The sequence below is a fragment of the Myotis brandtii genome, unplaced genomic scaffold (genome assembly GCF_000412655.1).
Source record: "Myotis brandtii unplaced genomic scaffold, ASM41265v1 scaffold2247, whole genome shotgun sequence".
Lineage (NCBI taxonomy): Eukaryota > Metazoa > Chordata > Mammalia > Chiroptera > Vespertilionidae > Myotis > Myotis brandtii.
This window is the reverse complement of record NW_005358421.1, coordinates 233,835-250,037: the sequence shown is the minus strand read 5'-3', so window position 1 is coordinate 250,037 and position 16,203 is coordinate 233,835. Positions and strand designations below refer to the sequence as shown.

The 16,203-nt window shown below is 45.7% G+C and overlaps 3 protein-coding genes across 4 annotated transcripts; 2 read left to right on the top strand and 1 right to left on the bottom strand.

Moving 5' to 3' along the window:
- The first annotated feature begins 95 nt into the window (after positions 1 to 95).
- On the top strand, positions 96 to 3,922 carry TMEM55B (transmembrane protein 55B). The gene is made up of 6 exons (XM_005866172.2): positions 96 to 458; positions 843 to 949; positions 1,605 to 1,710; positions 1,894 to 1,946; positions 2,050 to 2,140; positions 3,091 to 3,922. Exons 1-6 carry the CDS (start codon positions 366 to 368, stop codon positions 3,232 to 3,234), a joined length of 594 nt encoding a protein of 197 aa, XP_005866234.1. The 5' UTR covers positions 96 to 365; the 3' UTR covers positions 3,235 to 3,922.
- A 91-nt stretch (positions 3,923 to 4,013) lies between these two features.
- Positions 4,014 to 6,878, bottom strand: APEX1 (APEX nuclease (multifunctional DNA repair enzyme) 1). 2 transcript variants are annotated; one of them, XM_005866169.2, is made up of 5 exons: positions 6,775 to 6,878; positions 6,383 to 6,502; positions 5,980 to 6,173; positions 4,956 to 5,148; positions 4,014 to 4,776 (listed from the first exon to the last, which is right to left on the bottom strand). In XM_005866169.2, exons 2-5 carry the CDS (start codon positions 6,438 to 6,440, stop codon positions 4,259 to 4,261), a joined length of 963 nt encoding a protein of 320 aa, XP_005866231.1. In that variant the 5' UTR covers positions 6,441 to 6,502; positions 6,775 to 6,878; the 3' UTR covers positions 4,014 to 4,258. The 2 variants fall into 2 exon arrangements, with proteins under 2 accessions (XP_005866231.1, XP_014395135.1); XM_014539649.1 differs by having other exon boundaries at positions 6,709 to 6,794.
- A 106-nt stretch (positions 6,879 to 6,984) lies between these two features.
- Positions 6,985 to 15,953, top strand: OSGEP (O-sialoglycoprotein endopeptidase). Its single transcript, XM_005866171.2, has 11 exons — positions 6,985 to 7,476; positions 9,856 to 9,975; positions 10,142 to 10,317; positions 12,489 to 12,584; positions 12,719 to 12,768; positions 12,911 to 12,989; positions 14,911 to 14,976; positions 15,060 to 15,150; positions 15,378 to 15,453; positions 15,547 to 15,645; positions 15,774 to 15,953. The coding sequence occupies exons 1-11, from the start codon at positions 7,362 to 7,364 to the stop codon at positions 15,811 to 15,813; spliced, it is 1,008 nt and encodes a 335-aa protein (XP_005866233.1). The 5' UTR covers positions 6,985 to 7,361; the 3' UTR covers positions 15,814 to 15,953.
- Positions 15,954 to 16,203: the final 250 nt, after the last annotated feature.

The window sequence follows — 16,203 nt, the reverse complement described above, 5'->3', positions numbered from 1 at the left end:
GGGGGCGGGGCCGCAGGTGGAGGGCGGGGCCCAGCGCCAGGTGCGGAGCTGTTGCACTTGTGACAGGGCGAGGTTTTCTTCCTGCCCGATCGCCACCCGGTCTGGAAAACGGAAGGAATTTCTGAGGAAGCTGATTGCAGGGTGGTCTGTAAGGAGCCCGAGTGTGGTCAGAAGGATTGAGGACCAGAAAGCGATCCCTGACCCCGTGGAGCATCAGTGGTGGTGTCTGCGAGTGATGCCAGCCCTTGTCTTTACCTTCCTCCCCAGCATTTCCCCCGTTCCCCGAGGGACACCCAGCCGTGTTGCCTGGGGATGACCCGCCCCCCTACTCACCCCTGACCAGCCCAGACAGTGGGAATGCCCCCATGATCACCTGCCGAGTCTGCCAGTCTCTCATCAACGTGGAAGGCAAGATGCATCAGCATGTAGTCAAATGTGGCGTCTGCAACGAAGCCACCGTGAGTTACACATATATATACATATATATAATACAATATAAATATATCCTGTTTTCTGGATCCTTTTTCTGATTCCTTGACTAGACCCTGACCTTCAGCCAGAGCTCTTCCTAAAACCCAGCTTTCAGTTCCAGGACTCTAATACAGCCCTTTCCCCAGAAGCCACTCACCAAAGCGAATGCTTACCATCCTTCACCTTCATGCCTATCCCAGATACTCAAGCCTAGTTTTCATGTGCCAGTCTCGTGCTGTATGCCTTTCTTTCATTTCTCGGTCCTGGCTAAGACTTTTATCTGTCTAATCTCTCCTCAGAAGGTGTTTTTGGAGGAAATGAGAGGAATTGGGATTAGAGGTTTGCTTACTGATATTCCCATTGTTCTCTAGCCAATCAAGAATGCACCCCCAGGGAAGAAATATGTTCGGTGCCCCTGTAACTGTCTCCTTATCTGCAAAGTGACTTCCCAGCGAATTGCCTGTCCTCGACCCTACTGGTAAGAGGCATCAGGTGGGGAAGGGCATCAGTGGGGAAACCTGGAAGGCCCAGAAGGGATGAATGGTTGTAGGGAATGTCAAGGTGAGAGAGCCTGGTGTTTATTTAGAACAGCGGTTCTCAACCTGTGGGTCGCCACCCCTTTGGCGGTCGAACGACCCTTTCACAGGGGTCGCCTAAGACCATCCTGCATATCAGATATTTACATTACGATTCATAACAGTAGCAACATTACGGTTATGAAGTAGCAACGAAAATAATTTTATGGTTGGGTCACAACATGAGGAACCTTATTTAAAGGGCCAGAAGGTTGAGAACCACTGATTTAGAAGGAGAAAAGGCTAAGGACTGTTGTGCCTCTAGAATGTTGTAGCCATCTTTCTCATCTCGCAATAAAAAGATGGGGATGAAATGGTGTACTTTAGGAAGATGGAGAGTTTTGGGGACTGGGTCAGTTATCCCGAGATAAAAGGGAAATTAGAGACCTGTAGTTAAAGCAGTGCTCTTCCTCAAGGACTCTCTGGGATAGCATTGAGGAGCAGAGTAAGTTAAATGTACAGAGAAGTAGAGGACCATAGTGAGGCAGGGAGTGGGGGGTATGAAGGGAGGGGTCCTTAGGATTAAAAACTTTTCAAACACTTCTTTTTCTTGTACAGCAAAAGAATCATTAATCTGGGGCCTGTGCACCCAGGACCTCTAAGTCCGGAACCTCAGCCCGTGGGGGTCAGGGTCATCTGTGGACATTGCAAGAATACTTTTCTGGTGAGGAGGGGTACTGGGAAGTCCTGGGGGAAAACCCCAGGAGGAATCATGAATGTGTTTCTGACTTATGGTACTGAATCCTGTTCCGTGAGAACCCATTTCCCACCCTCCCCTGCCCTAGGTCTCTCAAAATACATGACCCTGCTTATACTATTAATTGGTTTCTCCCTTTTTTCTCCATAGTGGACAGAGTTCACAGACCGAACCTTGGCCCGTTGTCCTCACTGCAGGAAAGTGTAAGTGATTATGAGTGGCATCCTTGAGCTGGTAATCGGGTAAGGGGTAGAGTAAAAATTACAGGAACATTTCAAACATCCATTTCTGTTTGCCTCCCCACAGGTCATCAATTGGACGCAGATATCCGCGGAAGAGATGTGTCTGCTGCTTCTTGCTTGGTTTACTCTTGGCAGTCACTGCCACTGGCCTTGCTGTGAGTAACTGTGATCCAACCCCTTTTATTCTTCAGCCTCATCTCTGTAGGCCAGTGATGGCGAACCTTTTGAGCTCAGCGTGTCAGCATTTTGAAAAACCCTAACTTAACTCTGGTGCCGTGTCACATATAGAAATTTTTTGATATTTGCAACCATAGTAAAACAAAGATTTATATTTTTGATATTTATTTTATATATTTAAATGCCATTTAACAAAGAAAAATCAACCAAAAAAGTGAGTTCGCGTGTCACCTCTGACACGCGTGTCATAGGTTCGTCATCATTGCTGTAGGCTAAGATTTGGGAATGGCTAACCTAAAAAAAAAGGGAAAGAAATCAAGGGTGTTGTGTTTGTGTTTTAATGTATAGATAAGCTAAAGTTGAGGTGACTGAATAATAGTCGTCCTCGTTACTATAGGAGTAAAGAACAGCCATCTTCTTTTTTAAAAATACATTTTTATTGATTTCAGAGAGGAGAGGGAGAGATAGAAACATCAATAATGAGAGAAAATCATCAATCAGCTGTCTCCTGCACACCCCACACTAGGGATTGAGCCCACAATCTCCTGGGCATGTGCCCTGACCAGGAATTGAACCGTGACCACCTGGTTCATAGGACAGTGCTCAACCATTGAGCCACACTGGCCAGGCCAGCCATCTTCTTTATGCAGAGAATAGGACAGTGGAGAAGTGCCTTAAGTTAGAAGTTGCTATTTAGGAAACCTGGTGCAATTGTAAGACATTAAGAAAAACTGACAGATGTTTGGGATTGTGTGAGTATATTCCTGCCTAGGGGAAGGAAACTGAACTGGGCCCTTAAGCAGGTCCCTGAAGGTGGCTGCACATGGATAGGGAACAAGGATTGAAGCTTGTGTTACTGTTATTAGGGCTGCTAGAAGGTGGTGAGAGATCACAGTAACCCCATCATTCTTTCTTTTTTTTTTGTCAGTTTGGGACATGGAAGCAAGCACGGCGATATGGAGGCATCTATGCAGCCTGGGCATTTGCCATCCTGTTGGCTGTTCTGTGTTTAGGGCGGGCCCTCTATTGGGCCTGTATGAAGGTCAGCCACCCTGTCCAGAACTTCTCCTGAGCCACAGGATGACCCACAGACTGTGCCTGGCCCCTCCCTGGTGGGGACAGTGACACTACAAAGGGAGCCAAGACAAAAGGCTCCCTTGGGCTTCTCTAAGAGGAGCCAAGCAGCTGCCTTCCTTTTCCCTGGGGAGTAGGAAGGAACCAGGCCCTCACCTAAGTTTGGAGGAGTAGATAAGACTGGTGCAGGCCATCTGCTTTCCTCCCAGATTGCTGTACTTAGGGTGAAGTAGGGGAAATGTTGCTCCTAAACCTGGATCTTAAAGAGATGGTCTAGCCTTGTCCTTCCTGTATGCTCCCTGAGCCATTCCTGTCCCTTATACATTCCAGGGCAGGGTTGGGGTGGGTTGCCCTGGGGGTTTCCCTCCCTCTTGTGCACCATTAGGACCTTGCTGCTATTGCACTTCACCAGGGACTGGCTCTGGCCTCAGTCCCCAGTCTCTTCTCTCCCCATTCCATGTCCTGTGGGGGTGGGGCTAACCGCTGCTTTGTACAGAACCACAGGAACTGATGTGTATATAACTATTTAATTATGGGGTACGTTCCCCTAGTCCTGTGTTACCCTTAATTCCTCCTGCCAGCCTTATCCCCCAGCAGTAGTATTTCACTGGGCTAGGTAGGGTTGCTGTGTTGGGGGAGGTTAAGGACTCATCCTGTGCTTGTAAATAAATAAGGTCATGACTCTGCCCTTTTCTAATTGTTAATCTGTATGTAAGACAAAAATGAGGAGGGGAATTTGTAGCTCCACAGAGGGGTAGAATACAAAGACAGCAAGGCTGAAACTATGGCTCTTTATTTTCACATGGACAGTTCAAAGGAAGTCATCAGTAGCTTGTTTAATGTAAAAAAAAGGAAGAGAAAGCCCTCCACACCAAAAAACAAAGCCTTGGGCTTAAAGGAAGCCCATCTGTCACTAGGAGCCTGGCTGAAGGGTAACAGTGCAGAAGTCTCTTGAAAGCAAAGAAGTTTTAAAGCTAATTTAGGGGCTTATTTCCCAGGCTTAAAATGATTTGGGGGAAGTATCACAGTGCTAGGTATAAGGTGATGGGACAGTGGTCACTGCCCAAAGCCTTGGAACGGATCTTGCTGTCACACAAAGCAGGTAACAGAGAATGAGACACCAGAAAGTAATCAAGGCGCCAACCAACGTTTTTAGATCGAGCATTCATCATATAGGTCCAAAAGGTATAGGCATAGGCGGTGTTGGGGTAGAGGTGCCGGAAACTATCAGCCAGTGGCACAGCCTGCAGCAATTCCCCAAAGCCTTGCCGCTCTTGTGGGGTGAAGCCAGCATTCTTTTTGTTTCCCTTGGGGTTGCGAAGGTCAATCTCTTCATGAGCCACATTGAGGTCCCCACACAGCACAAGGGGCTTGCGGGAAGCCAAGTCCTTCAGGAACTTTCGAAAGGCTTCATCCCAGCGCTGTCGGTACTCCAGGCGTACCAGACCTCGGCCTGCGTTAGGTACATAAGCTGTTACCAGCACAAATGCGTCATATTCAGCCACAATCACTCGGCCTTCCTGATCATGTTCCTCCTCGCCTGGAGAAATGAAACAGTATCAGTACAAAAAAGCATAAGGGGAAACATTTTTTAAAAAAATGAAAGTATAAATAAGCAAAGGGAAAGTAGAGAATAAAGGAATCAAGAATTGGGGCTGGAGTGGGGTATTAGCAGTTAGTTTGAAAGTGCGGAGGCATTAGGAATCAGTAGGCTCTCACCAATGCCATATGAGACCTTGAGTGGGCACTGGCGAGAGAGCAGGCCCACACCACTGTACCCTTCTTTGTCTGAAGGAGCAGACCAGTACTGATGGGATAGTCCAGGCAGCTCTTGAAGTTCAGCTGGTAGTTTATTCTCTGAACATTTGGTCTCTTGCAAGCACAGGATATCTGGGGCTTCTTCCTTTACCCACTGAGTAAAATGAAAGGTATAAAAGATAGTATCAATACAGCATATATTTATTGAATCTGCTAAGTACTAGAGATAAACAGGAGGTAGGGTCCCTGTGCATCAAGGAGTTTAACAGTCTAGCACCATGGTTGGCAAACTGCGGCTCGTGAGCCACATGCAGCTCTTTGGCCCCTTGAGTGTGGCTCTTCCACAAGATACCAAGTGCAGGCGCACATACAGTGCGATTGAAACTTCACGGCCCATGCGCAGAAGTCGGTTTTTGGCCTGGGCGAGTCTATTTTGAAGAAGTACTGTTGATATTTGGCTCTGTTGACTAATGAGTTTGCCGACCACTGGTAGCACAATAAGCAATTAGATAACTGGTAACTAATGGAAGAAGGCTTACATGCAACCCTGTGGAGATAGTGTTTTTTCTATAGGGAGTGGCTAGCTAAGATTTTTTAAGCATTAGTTACTTATTTCGTTTTTAAAATTTATTGAGGTAATATTGGCCAATAAGATGTTTCAATAGTACAATTATATAATATAGCATCTGTGAATTGCATTGTGTAAGCACTAGTTATTTAAAAGCAAAATATGCTGGAGATAAAAATGGAGCAAGTCCAGTAAGATTTTTTTCAATATGCTGGGGAAGAGATGAAGACATTAAACGTTTAAGGCAATGGAATGGATAGGCAGGAAATGGTTGGTATGACTTGGTGCAGCCCCTCCTTATAAAAAATATAAAAAAATAAACCTGCATGGTGGATACTAAAATGGGAAAAGGTACTTAAACCCCAAGATCATTCAATACCAAAGACTGTCTCTTTCCCCTCCTTGATTTCCACTCACATCTAATCCTTTTTTCTTAATCCAGGCTCGGAGCCCATCCACATTCCAGGAGCAGATCTTGAGGGTGGCTGATTTGCCACTGGGCGAGGTTTTCTGATCTGGGGGGTCCTCATATAGGACTGACCCCTCTCCTGCTGCCTCTTTTTCATTTTTCTTTGCTCCTGCTCCCGCCTTACGCTTCTTGGCCTCTGGTTCTATAAAATAAGTAATACATAGTGATAAAAGTTGGCGGTAACCAACTTTCATCCGGGGTTAACTATAGGCCCGCTGAGAGCCTGCAGTTGCCGCGAGTTCTTCAAACTGCAAAAATGCGGTGCGTCGGTCCGTACTTCGCGTTTATCGGATACATTAGAAGCACCACCATCACAGCCTCTAGGGAGAGGGGGTCATTTCACTCTCTTACCAATCTTGGGCTCTTCCCCGTCTTCAGCCACCGCTCCCTTTTTCCCACGCTTCGGCATCACGGAAACGCACGCCCTCCTGCACCAGGTCGCCCTGAGGAGCAGTATTTTCACCGCCTTGCCTAACGATGCAAATAAATGGTGAAGGCAGCTAAAGCTGGGGAAAGGCTCCTCCCGAGAGCGGCGCGTTATCTCAGAATCCCTTCCCCGCCTCCTTGCGCCATAGCCCCTCACCCACAACACTAGATCCTTCCACGGTGATCTATGGACCCTCCTACGAGATCTCCCCTCGGCCAATCGAGGGCCTTAATCAAGGGTCCCGGCTTACGCCAGCCGATCAGACGTCCAGAAAAGCCCTTCTGATGGGCGAAAGAACAGCAACCCGGTGTCTGACCTGCTCAAGTTGCCGCCGGGATCCTTCCTACCCGAGCACAAAGAATGGAGCACGCCGTGCCCCCACGTGGGTAACTGGCGTGGTCACGTGGCCTGGGGCATCACCGCGTAGCGCAGCAATGCCGGCGATTAGTCTGTCTGGACCACGTGACGGAGAACCTAGGCCCGCCCCTCTCCAAAGGCTCCAGGGGACTAAGGCCCCGGCCCTCCATTCTCGGGCTGTTTATCCGTGTGCCCGCTGCGCGACTCCTCCTGCCGCCCCGACCGAAGGGCCCAGCGCTGCGCAAGAGAGAAAATCAATCCGTGGAGAAGGCTGGGCTGGACCCCCGGAGAGCGGCAAAGCAGCGGATAGGCGTGCCAGGAGCGGATGCCGGCTCCGCGTCCCTGGCAGTTAGCAGGACAGGTTCCTGAAGGGGCCTTGACGGGTCGCCGTGACAACGGGGGCGGGACGGCGCGGCGAGCGGAGTTGTCCGTGTGCGTTCGGCCGCTGAGCTGCTGCGGGCTCCTTCCTCTGCGCACGGAGCGGCGAGGCTTCTGCGGCCGCAGTGTTAGCTAGGACCCTGCGGGTGTGTCCTCCCCGCTTCGGCCATGCCCACTGTGCTGGGTTTTGAAGGCAGCGCCAATAAGATCGGCGTGGGAGTGGTGCGGGATGGCGCGGTGCTGGCAAACCCGCGGCGCACTTACGTCACGCCTCCGGGCACGGGTGAGTCGGGAACCTGAAGAGTCGGCAGCGCGCTGCCCCGCCCACCATCGTGTTCCATCTTCCTAAACGCTAGCGAAGTGGGGCGTGGAGCGCATTGTCCCCTCGTAGGGTTTTTGATTCGAGGCTCTGAGATGATGTGACGTTTCTTAATGTCACAAAGCTGATGGCTATGAGTCACAGGCACTTGTCCCTGGATCTTCAGGGTTCGTTCAGCTTTTAGTGAGTGCCTTTTATGTGCTAAGTGTCAGTCGGCTGTTGGGTACAAAAATAGTTGCATACGAAAGCAGATGTGATGAGCCTGCTATGACATCGACACGTAAACAGAACTTTATGATAAGTAGTATAACATACTAGTATAGATATAATAAGTTCCAGAATGAGTGTAAAGACTCCCAGTTTAGGTGTCAGGCAGAACTGGCTGGCTTTACAATATTCATGGTCGATATGTGTTTTGGGAATTCTTTACTCTTAAAATGGGAATAATGCCTGCATCGTGGGGTCTTGAGAATCAAAGTGCCTGTCACATTACAACTTTTAATAAATACTATTTGTAAGTTATGATGTTATATCATGCCTACCCTCTCTAAAATCACCTGTATATGTGTCGGAGAGGGCAACTGACGTGTGTGTGCCCAAAAAGGCTCCCTGAGCAGCTGATGTTGTGACAGGTTACTCATTAGAAATATATGTATGTTTAGCACTCACTCTTCTAGGCATTTTAGCAACAGGAATGCAAAGATGAATTAAAGGCCCAATGTTGGGAGACGCTCACAGTTGAACTGGGGAAGCTACAGGTAATCATAACGCTATAATTGTTACATGCAGTTCTAAGTCTTTTTGCCACAAACATTGTCACTGCACAACCCATTGACTTTAAGGCAATTTCACTATAAAAGATAAAATAACTGGTTGACAGTTTGGTTAACATTTGGCAGACTTAATGTATTTCAGCTAGTTGACAGTTTGATTTCATTTCTCCATTGAGGAAATTGTTGCAGTTACTTCCATTTTTATATTAGAGAAATCATAGTCCTCATAATGGTCTCTACAGTGATGAGTAGATATGGTAATCTTCAAATAGTGGATGATAACAACTATGTATAAGCCAGATTGCACAGTTATGAAAGTCAGATTGCATACTATACTGGAAAATGATAATTTATCAGTTTGCAACTCCTTTGTGAGCAATCTTCCCTCCCACCCATCAAAACCAAAAGTTTACCAAACAATAGCAAATATAAAAGAGGCGGCTACTAATTCACAACAGTCTTCGAGAGCATTAGTTACGGGTTGGCTCAATGGATAGAGCGTCAGCCTGCGGACTGAAGGGTCCCAGGTTCGATTTCTGTCAAGGGCACATCCCGGGTTGTAGGCTTGATCCCCCAGTAGGGGGCATACAGGAGACAGCTGATCAATACAGGGGGCAAACATCATCATTGATGTTTCTGTCTCTCTTTCCCTCTCCCTTCTTCTCTGAAAGCAATAAAAATATATATTTTTTAAAAAATTATTGATTTCTTTAGCTGAAACTGATACCTCTCTTAATGAAGAAAGAATTATAGCGAAAACAGAAAAATGTGATGCCAAAGGAGGAGATAAAATCAACAAGCAGGAAAAAAAAGTATAATACTGTGAACAAAAGACTTAGAAGACAATGTATTTTTATTTTTTACAATAAAGTGTTTTTAATTGTTATTAGTGTTTCATGTTTCAGTGCCCCTCTATTATTTTCCATTATTTTGTCTTTTACTGTGCAATTGCCTTAAGACCAAGTAGTAGTGCTGCGAAAACGTTTGTGGAGGAAATGCTTGTGGCAAAGATGTTACAGTAAACAGTCTCATGATGAAAATACTGGGCATGGTTAAATACAATATTGTGATCATGCACAGGGTTTGTAGGGTCACAGAGAAGATCACCAAAGGATATGAAGTAGGTGTCACTTGGATTGAGTCGTAAAGGCTGAAAAGAAGTTGGGTATGAAGAAGGGCATTTTGCAGGGGGTGGTCATGAGCCAGTGGTCGGCAAACTCATTAGTCAATAGAGCCAAATATCAACAGTACAACGATTGAAATTTCTTTTGAGAGCCAAATTTTTTAAACTTAAACTATATAGGTAGGTACATTGTTACTAACTTAATTAGGGTACTCCTAAGGCTTAGGAAGAGCCACACTCAAGGGGCCAAAGAGCCGCATGTGGCTCGCAAGCCGCAGTTTGCCGACCACGGTAGCCGAACAGACTGGCAATAGTATATCTGAGCACCTGGAAGACAGGATGCTTGAGGAGAGTGAAAGGGACTCGTCCTACTACTAAATCGCCTGTCTTGGATTGCTGTCTACCTTTTCTACCAAAAACCCCTATGATCTCTGCCTTCTGTTCTAGGATTTCTTCCAGGTGATACTGCCAGGCACCACCGAGCTGTTGTTCTGGACTTGCTGCAGGAGGCACTAACAGAGGCTGGCTTAACCTCCCAGGATATTGACTGCATTGCCTACACCAAAGGTATGGCAGGGTGAGTGGTGGGCAATGGAAGAATATACCTAGAATTTGGCTATGTCAAAACAGCCTGCAGTTTGCCTCTGCTACCATCACTACCTCAGCCCTATCTCTCATATTTCCTGCTTCCTCAATCTCTAAAGGATTCTATCTCCCATTTCAATCTCCCTAGGCCCTGGCATGGGTGCCCCACTGGTTTCTGTGGCTGTTGTGGCCCGTACTGTGGCCCAGCTGTGGAATAAGCCATTGCTAGGAGTGAACCACTGTATAGGCCACATTGAAATGGGCCGCCTCATCACTGGAGCCACCAGCCCAACTGTGCTGTATGTCAGTGGAGGAAATACACAGGTATTTAGAATGCTCCACCATTTCTTCTTAATTTCTAAGGAACTATTACCAGCACCTTTCATGCTCTACCTGAGTGGCAGGGACTACAAGAACAAAGCTGGGCTCCTTTGAACCTAAACTGTGGCACATTAGAAAATCCACAATACAGTTTGTAACACTGCAGATTTGGGCAGGATAATCAAAATAAAATTACTTTTATATACAAAGATAAGGCATTTCCTTAGAAAATGAAAGAATGGTAAGGATTGAAGCCCTCAAAATAAAGGATTTTCAATGTCATTATTCTGAAGCTAATTTTTGTACAGATCTTAGCAATTAAAACTAAAGGGCACTACACGATTTGTTTCTTTATGACAATTCTGTGCTTTGTTTGCATTACTGGTAGAAATATATAGAAGTTGTTATTTTAAGGGTGTAAAAATGTAAGTAATTTTTAAACTTTATAAATGGTTGAAGATATTTTAAGTTTATAGGGGAAGTCATAGTTGTTTGGGATGCCTTATAAGACCTTTTTAGGTTGGGATTGGAGAACTCCAACTTTTTTTCCCAAAGAACACCTGGTGGAGTTATTGTCAGAAATAGTCATTGTCCCCAGCCTATGAAAGGGTTATGTTCTAAAACTTCATTGTGTGAAATAGTTATTAAAGATGAAGCACACATTCCCACGAAAATAATGTGAGAACTTTAACAGAGGGCACGTAGCTGTTTGAGGCCTGAAGGATGACATGCAAGGTTAGGGACTTGGGGTGTGGAAAGTAGCAATGGAGACTTACAAGAGTTAAGAGGCTTAGGGTTCATTTCCTGGTCAAAGGCACATACCTCTGTTGCAGGCTCAATCCCTGACCCTGATCAGGGCAGGTGCAGGAGGCAGCTAATCGATGTGTCTCTCTGTGTGTCTCTCTCCCCCTCCCTTTCACTCTCTCTAAAAAAAAATTTTAAAAATGGAAAACTATCCTCGGGTGAGGAGTAACAAAAAAAAAAAAGGAAGAAGAACAGAGGCAAGAAAATTTCCTTCCCCTTTTGTCACTAGTCTTTTTTTTTCTTTTTCACCTTCACCCTAGGATATGTTTTTATTGATTTTTAGAGAGGGAAGGAGGTGGGAGGAGAGAGAAAGAAAGAAACAAACGTCAATCGATTGTCTCCACTGGGGACCGAACTCATAACCTAGGTATGAGTGCCTTGACCAGGAATTGAACCCCTAACCTTTTGCCGCTCGGGATGACGCTCCAACCAACTAAGCCACCCAGCCAAGGCTGTCACCAGCCTTTTGACAGCAGAGTAAAATCTACATCAGAATGCAAGGAAATCCTGAGCAGCACCAGGGGGAAAGAGACTTCTCTGGTCCCTAGGAAACACTCACTGCTAAAAATATGAAGCATATGTGTCAGTGGGTGCTATGTTTCTGTGCTAGAAGTTGGTCACATAGGAAGAATGGACATAAGTTGATTGCCAGGGTTGAGTTGGATCAGCCATCAATCTGACCCAATATGGGATTTTTGAGGTGTTTGTTTTTTTTTTTTTACCACTACCTCTTCTCATGTTTACAAATAGTACTGCTCTGTTAGGATACTCTAAAACAGTGGTTCTCAACCTTCCTAATGCTGCGACCCTTTAATATAGTTACTCATGTTGTGGTGACCCCAATTTCATTGTTACAAATTGAACATAATTAAAGCATAGTGATTAATCGCAAAAACAATATGTAATTATATATGTGTTTTCCGATGGTCTTAGGCGACCCCTGTGAAAGGGTCGTTCGACCCCCAAAGGGGTCGCGACCCACAGGTTGAGAACCACTGCTCTAAAAGGACTCTGGTTCCCTGTCTTAAGCAGGAAAGCCTGTTCCTTAGTCTGTCCCCTGTCAAGACTGCTTTTAAGGGATATGTCAGGAATCTCCAAGCTAGAAAAACGTATTTAAAGTGACAGTTTGCTTCTGCCCTGATCATCTTTTGTAGATTAGGAATCTGCACTGGGAATATTCAAGGTATATGTGAGCTGCTTCTCAGATAAGAGCTGCAAAAAATATCCACTCAGGGTTTGGCAAAGCACTTTCTATTTCTTATTGGACGCTCTAGTGGCCATGTTGATCCTCCTCTGCTGTATTCTTCCCCAAAGCCAACTACTCCTCTTCACAGACTTGAGGTTTTCATGGACATCCTCATCACCCTTAGGTGATTGCATATTCAGAACATCGTTACCGCATCTTTGGGGAAACCATCGATATTGCTGTGGGTAATTGTCTGGATCGTTTTGCTCGAGTGCTGAAGGTAAGCCATTGGGCTGCAGAGAACATAAGATGTGGATGACTTTTGGGGGAGCCATGGAAATGGAGGGAGAAAGTAGTAAATTCACTTCTTATGCTTCCTGGATATCTGACTGCATCGTCTTTTTTATCTGCTAGATTTCCAATGACCCAAGTCCAGGCTACAACATTGAGCAGATGGCAAAGCGGTAAGGGGCCATAAGGTGGAAGGAGGCTGGCTGGTGGGGCTTCTGGCATTTTCTTATATATAATTAATGAGGTTTGGGAGGGGCTTTGGAGGGTGAGCAACCAGCTGACTACAGGCTTAGTGCCTCTTGTACTCCCACATAGAGGCAAGAAGCTAGTTGACCTGCCATACACTGTAAAAGGAATGGACGTCTCATTCTCAGGGATCCTGTCTTTCATTGAGGTGAGTGTGGAAGAGGTGAGAAGATGGGCACTTGCATGCTTTTTAATAAAGCATATCTGTTTTGCTCACCATTGTATTTCCTGCATATAGCATAGTACTGGCCCATATTTGATGCTGAATAAATTCATTCAGCAAATATTTATTGAACTAGAGGCCTTGTGCACGGATTCATGCACGGGTGTGGTCCCTCAGCCTGGCGGGTGATCAGAGCCATCTCGCCCAGTGGGTTCGGATCGGGCAGATGGGACCCAGGGAGGGCTCCAGGGTGTGTCTGGCCCTCTCACCCCAGTCCCCATTGGCCGGACCCCAGCAGCAAGCTAACCTACCGGTTGGAGCGTCTGCCCCCTAGTGGTCAGGGCTTGCATTCTAACAGGAGATGGATAAAGAAACAAAACAAAAAGGGAAGAAAGAGGGGAAAATAATAAAATATAAAGGGTTGCATAATGGTAAGTGTGATAAAGAGAAATGCAGCAGGGTACAGGAGGAGTAGGGGGTGGTGCCAGGGCAGGTATTCATAATTATTGAACCTTGAATGAATGCTGCCCATTCTGTAGTTTGGTGCCAATGAAGGACAAAGTGTGTGGTCAATTGAATTGTGGTGAAACCTGGTGATCCTCCAAGTGCACGAATTTTTATTCTCATGGCGTCTGTCAGACCACTGTTCATTGTTTTATCTGTTTCCCCACCATTTTTTTTCCTAATTAAATTTATTGGTCGACATGATCATATAGGTTTCAGGTGTGGCATTATATGTTACAAAAATCTGTATTTTGCACTGTGAGCCCAGCACCTAAGGTCAAACCTTCTGTCACCATATATTAGGACCCTTTTCTCTCCTCCCCTTCCCCTCCCCCTGGCAACCACCACACATGCTGTTTGTGTGCACAAGTTTCAGTTTTATATCCCACATATGAGTGAAATCATAGTTCTTAGCTTTTTCTGACTTATTTTTTTATCTTTTTTAAACTATTTTTTAAATTTTATTGATTAAGGGATTACATATGTGTCCTTATCCTCCCATTGCTCCCCCCGCCCCCCGCTCATGCCCTTACCTCCCTGGTGTCTGTGTCCATTGGTTATGCTTATATGCATGCATACAAGTCCTTTGGTTGGTCTCTCCTCCTTAACCCCACCCTCCCCTGCCTGAGGTTTGACGGTCTGATTGATGCTTCACTGTCTCTGGATCTGTTTTTGTTCATCAGTTTATGTTGTTCATTATATTCCACAAATGAGTGAGATCATGTGATATTTATCTTTCTCCAACTGACTTATTTCGCTTAGCATAATGCTCTCCAGGTCCAGCATACTATTCTCAAGGTCCATCCATGTTGTTGCACGTGGCAGTATTTCATTCTTTCTTATGACTGTGTAGTATTCCATTGTGTATATGTACCACATCTTCTTTATCCAGTTTTCTTTGCTCTTTGGTTGTTTCCATATCTTGACCACCATGAATAATGCTGCAATGAACATAGGGTTGCATATATCTTTGTGAATACATGATTTTGAGTTTTTCGGGTATATACACAGGAGAGGGATTGCTAGGTCATACGGTAGCTCTATCCTTAATTTTTTAAGGAATCACCAGACTGCTTTCCATAGTGGTTGTATGGTTGTACCAGTCTGCATTCCCACCAGCAGTGAATGAGGGCTCCCTTTTTTCCACAACCTCTCCATCACTTGTTATTGCTTGTCTTGTTGATAATGACCACTCTAACAGGTGTGAGGTGGTATCTCATTGTGGCTTTGATTTGCATTTCCCTAATTGCCAGTGGGGTTGAACATCTTTTCATATACCTATCGGCTCTTCGTATGTCATCGTGGGAGAAGTGTGTTTTCAGGTCCTCCGCCAACTTTTTGATTGTGTTGTTTGTTTGTTGGTGTCGAGTTTTATGAGTTCTTTTTCCCCCTTTAATTATAGGATGTAGCCCAGCGGATGCTGGCCACAGGCGAGTGTACTCCTGAGGATCTGTGTTTCTCCCTGCAGGTAATGGAGTAAAAAGCTGGGACAGAAAGCTGGGGCTAAGTTGGGATTCCCTCTGATGTTTTCCCCTTGTCTGTCCCCCACAGGAAACTGTGTTTGCAATGCTGGTAGAGATCACAGAGCGGGCCATGGCACATTGTGGCTCCCAGGAGGCCCTCATCGTGGGAGGTGTAGGGTGTATGTATCATTGGACTCTTTCCTATTCTTGGGCATGTGCATCTTCCTCCTGATTGTTTAAATCTGAGGGTTTGGGGAAATTACTAGTTTTATTTCTTATCCTATGCTTCCCAATCCTTGCCCCCTAGGACCCGTACTTCACTTTCCTAATTAAATGCACATGCGGCATACAGCTAGACTGGAGAAATGGCTAAACTAAGTTAACCCTACCCACCACCTCGTCATAGGTAATATGAGGCTACAGGAAATGATGGAGACAATGTGCCAGGAACGTGGAGCCCGGCTTTTTGCCACAGATGAGAGGTAAAGGTCCTTGTCCTTTCTTGATTTTTTTCTCCAATTACTGTAGTTTTCTACTTTCAGACCTCAAATTTCATATCTCTTTTTCCTTCCCAGATTCTGCATTGACAATGGAGCCATGATAGCCCAGGCTGGTTGGGAGATGTTTCGGGCAGGACACAGGACTCCCCTCAGTGAATCTGGGGTCACGCAGAGGTAAGTACCCCCTTGGAGGGAGTAGATAGCAAAAATCAGCACATCAGAGGGTCCAGAACCATGAGAGCAGAGAAGAATGGAAGATGTTAAAGGATAGCCATCCACCAAGTTTTTCCTATTTTTCACAGGTATCGGACAGATGAAGTAGAAGTCACCTGGAGGGACTGACAAGGTGAACAGGATCAGAGTAGATAGTGCCCTAAGTGGAGCCCATTATCTCTATCCTGATGGGAGTCCTGGCCAGGCTGTGGACTCCCCATCATTTGAGCCTCAAGGTGACTCAGCAATAAAATATTTTTGGTTTTGTATGTTGGTAATTGGCTTGTGTTTTTGAGGAACAATATGGAGATGGCACTGAATAAATTGTTGGTGGTGGTGTGAATGGATAAGGAGGCAAAGGTCAGAGCAGCGTAGTCTTGGGGGTTGCTACTCTGAAGCAAAGATTGAGGGGATATCTTAGGCCCCCTTCTAACATCCCCTTAATAGTGGTATCATAACTAATATTTTAGTTTCAGGCCTTGTGCTAACTGCTTTACATTCATCGTCTCATTTAAATTC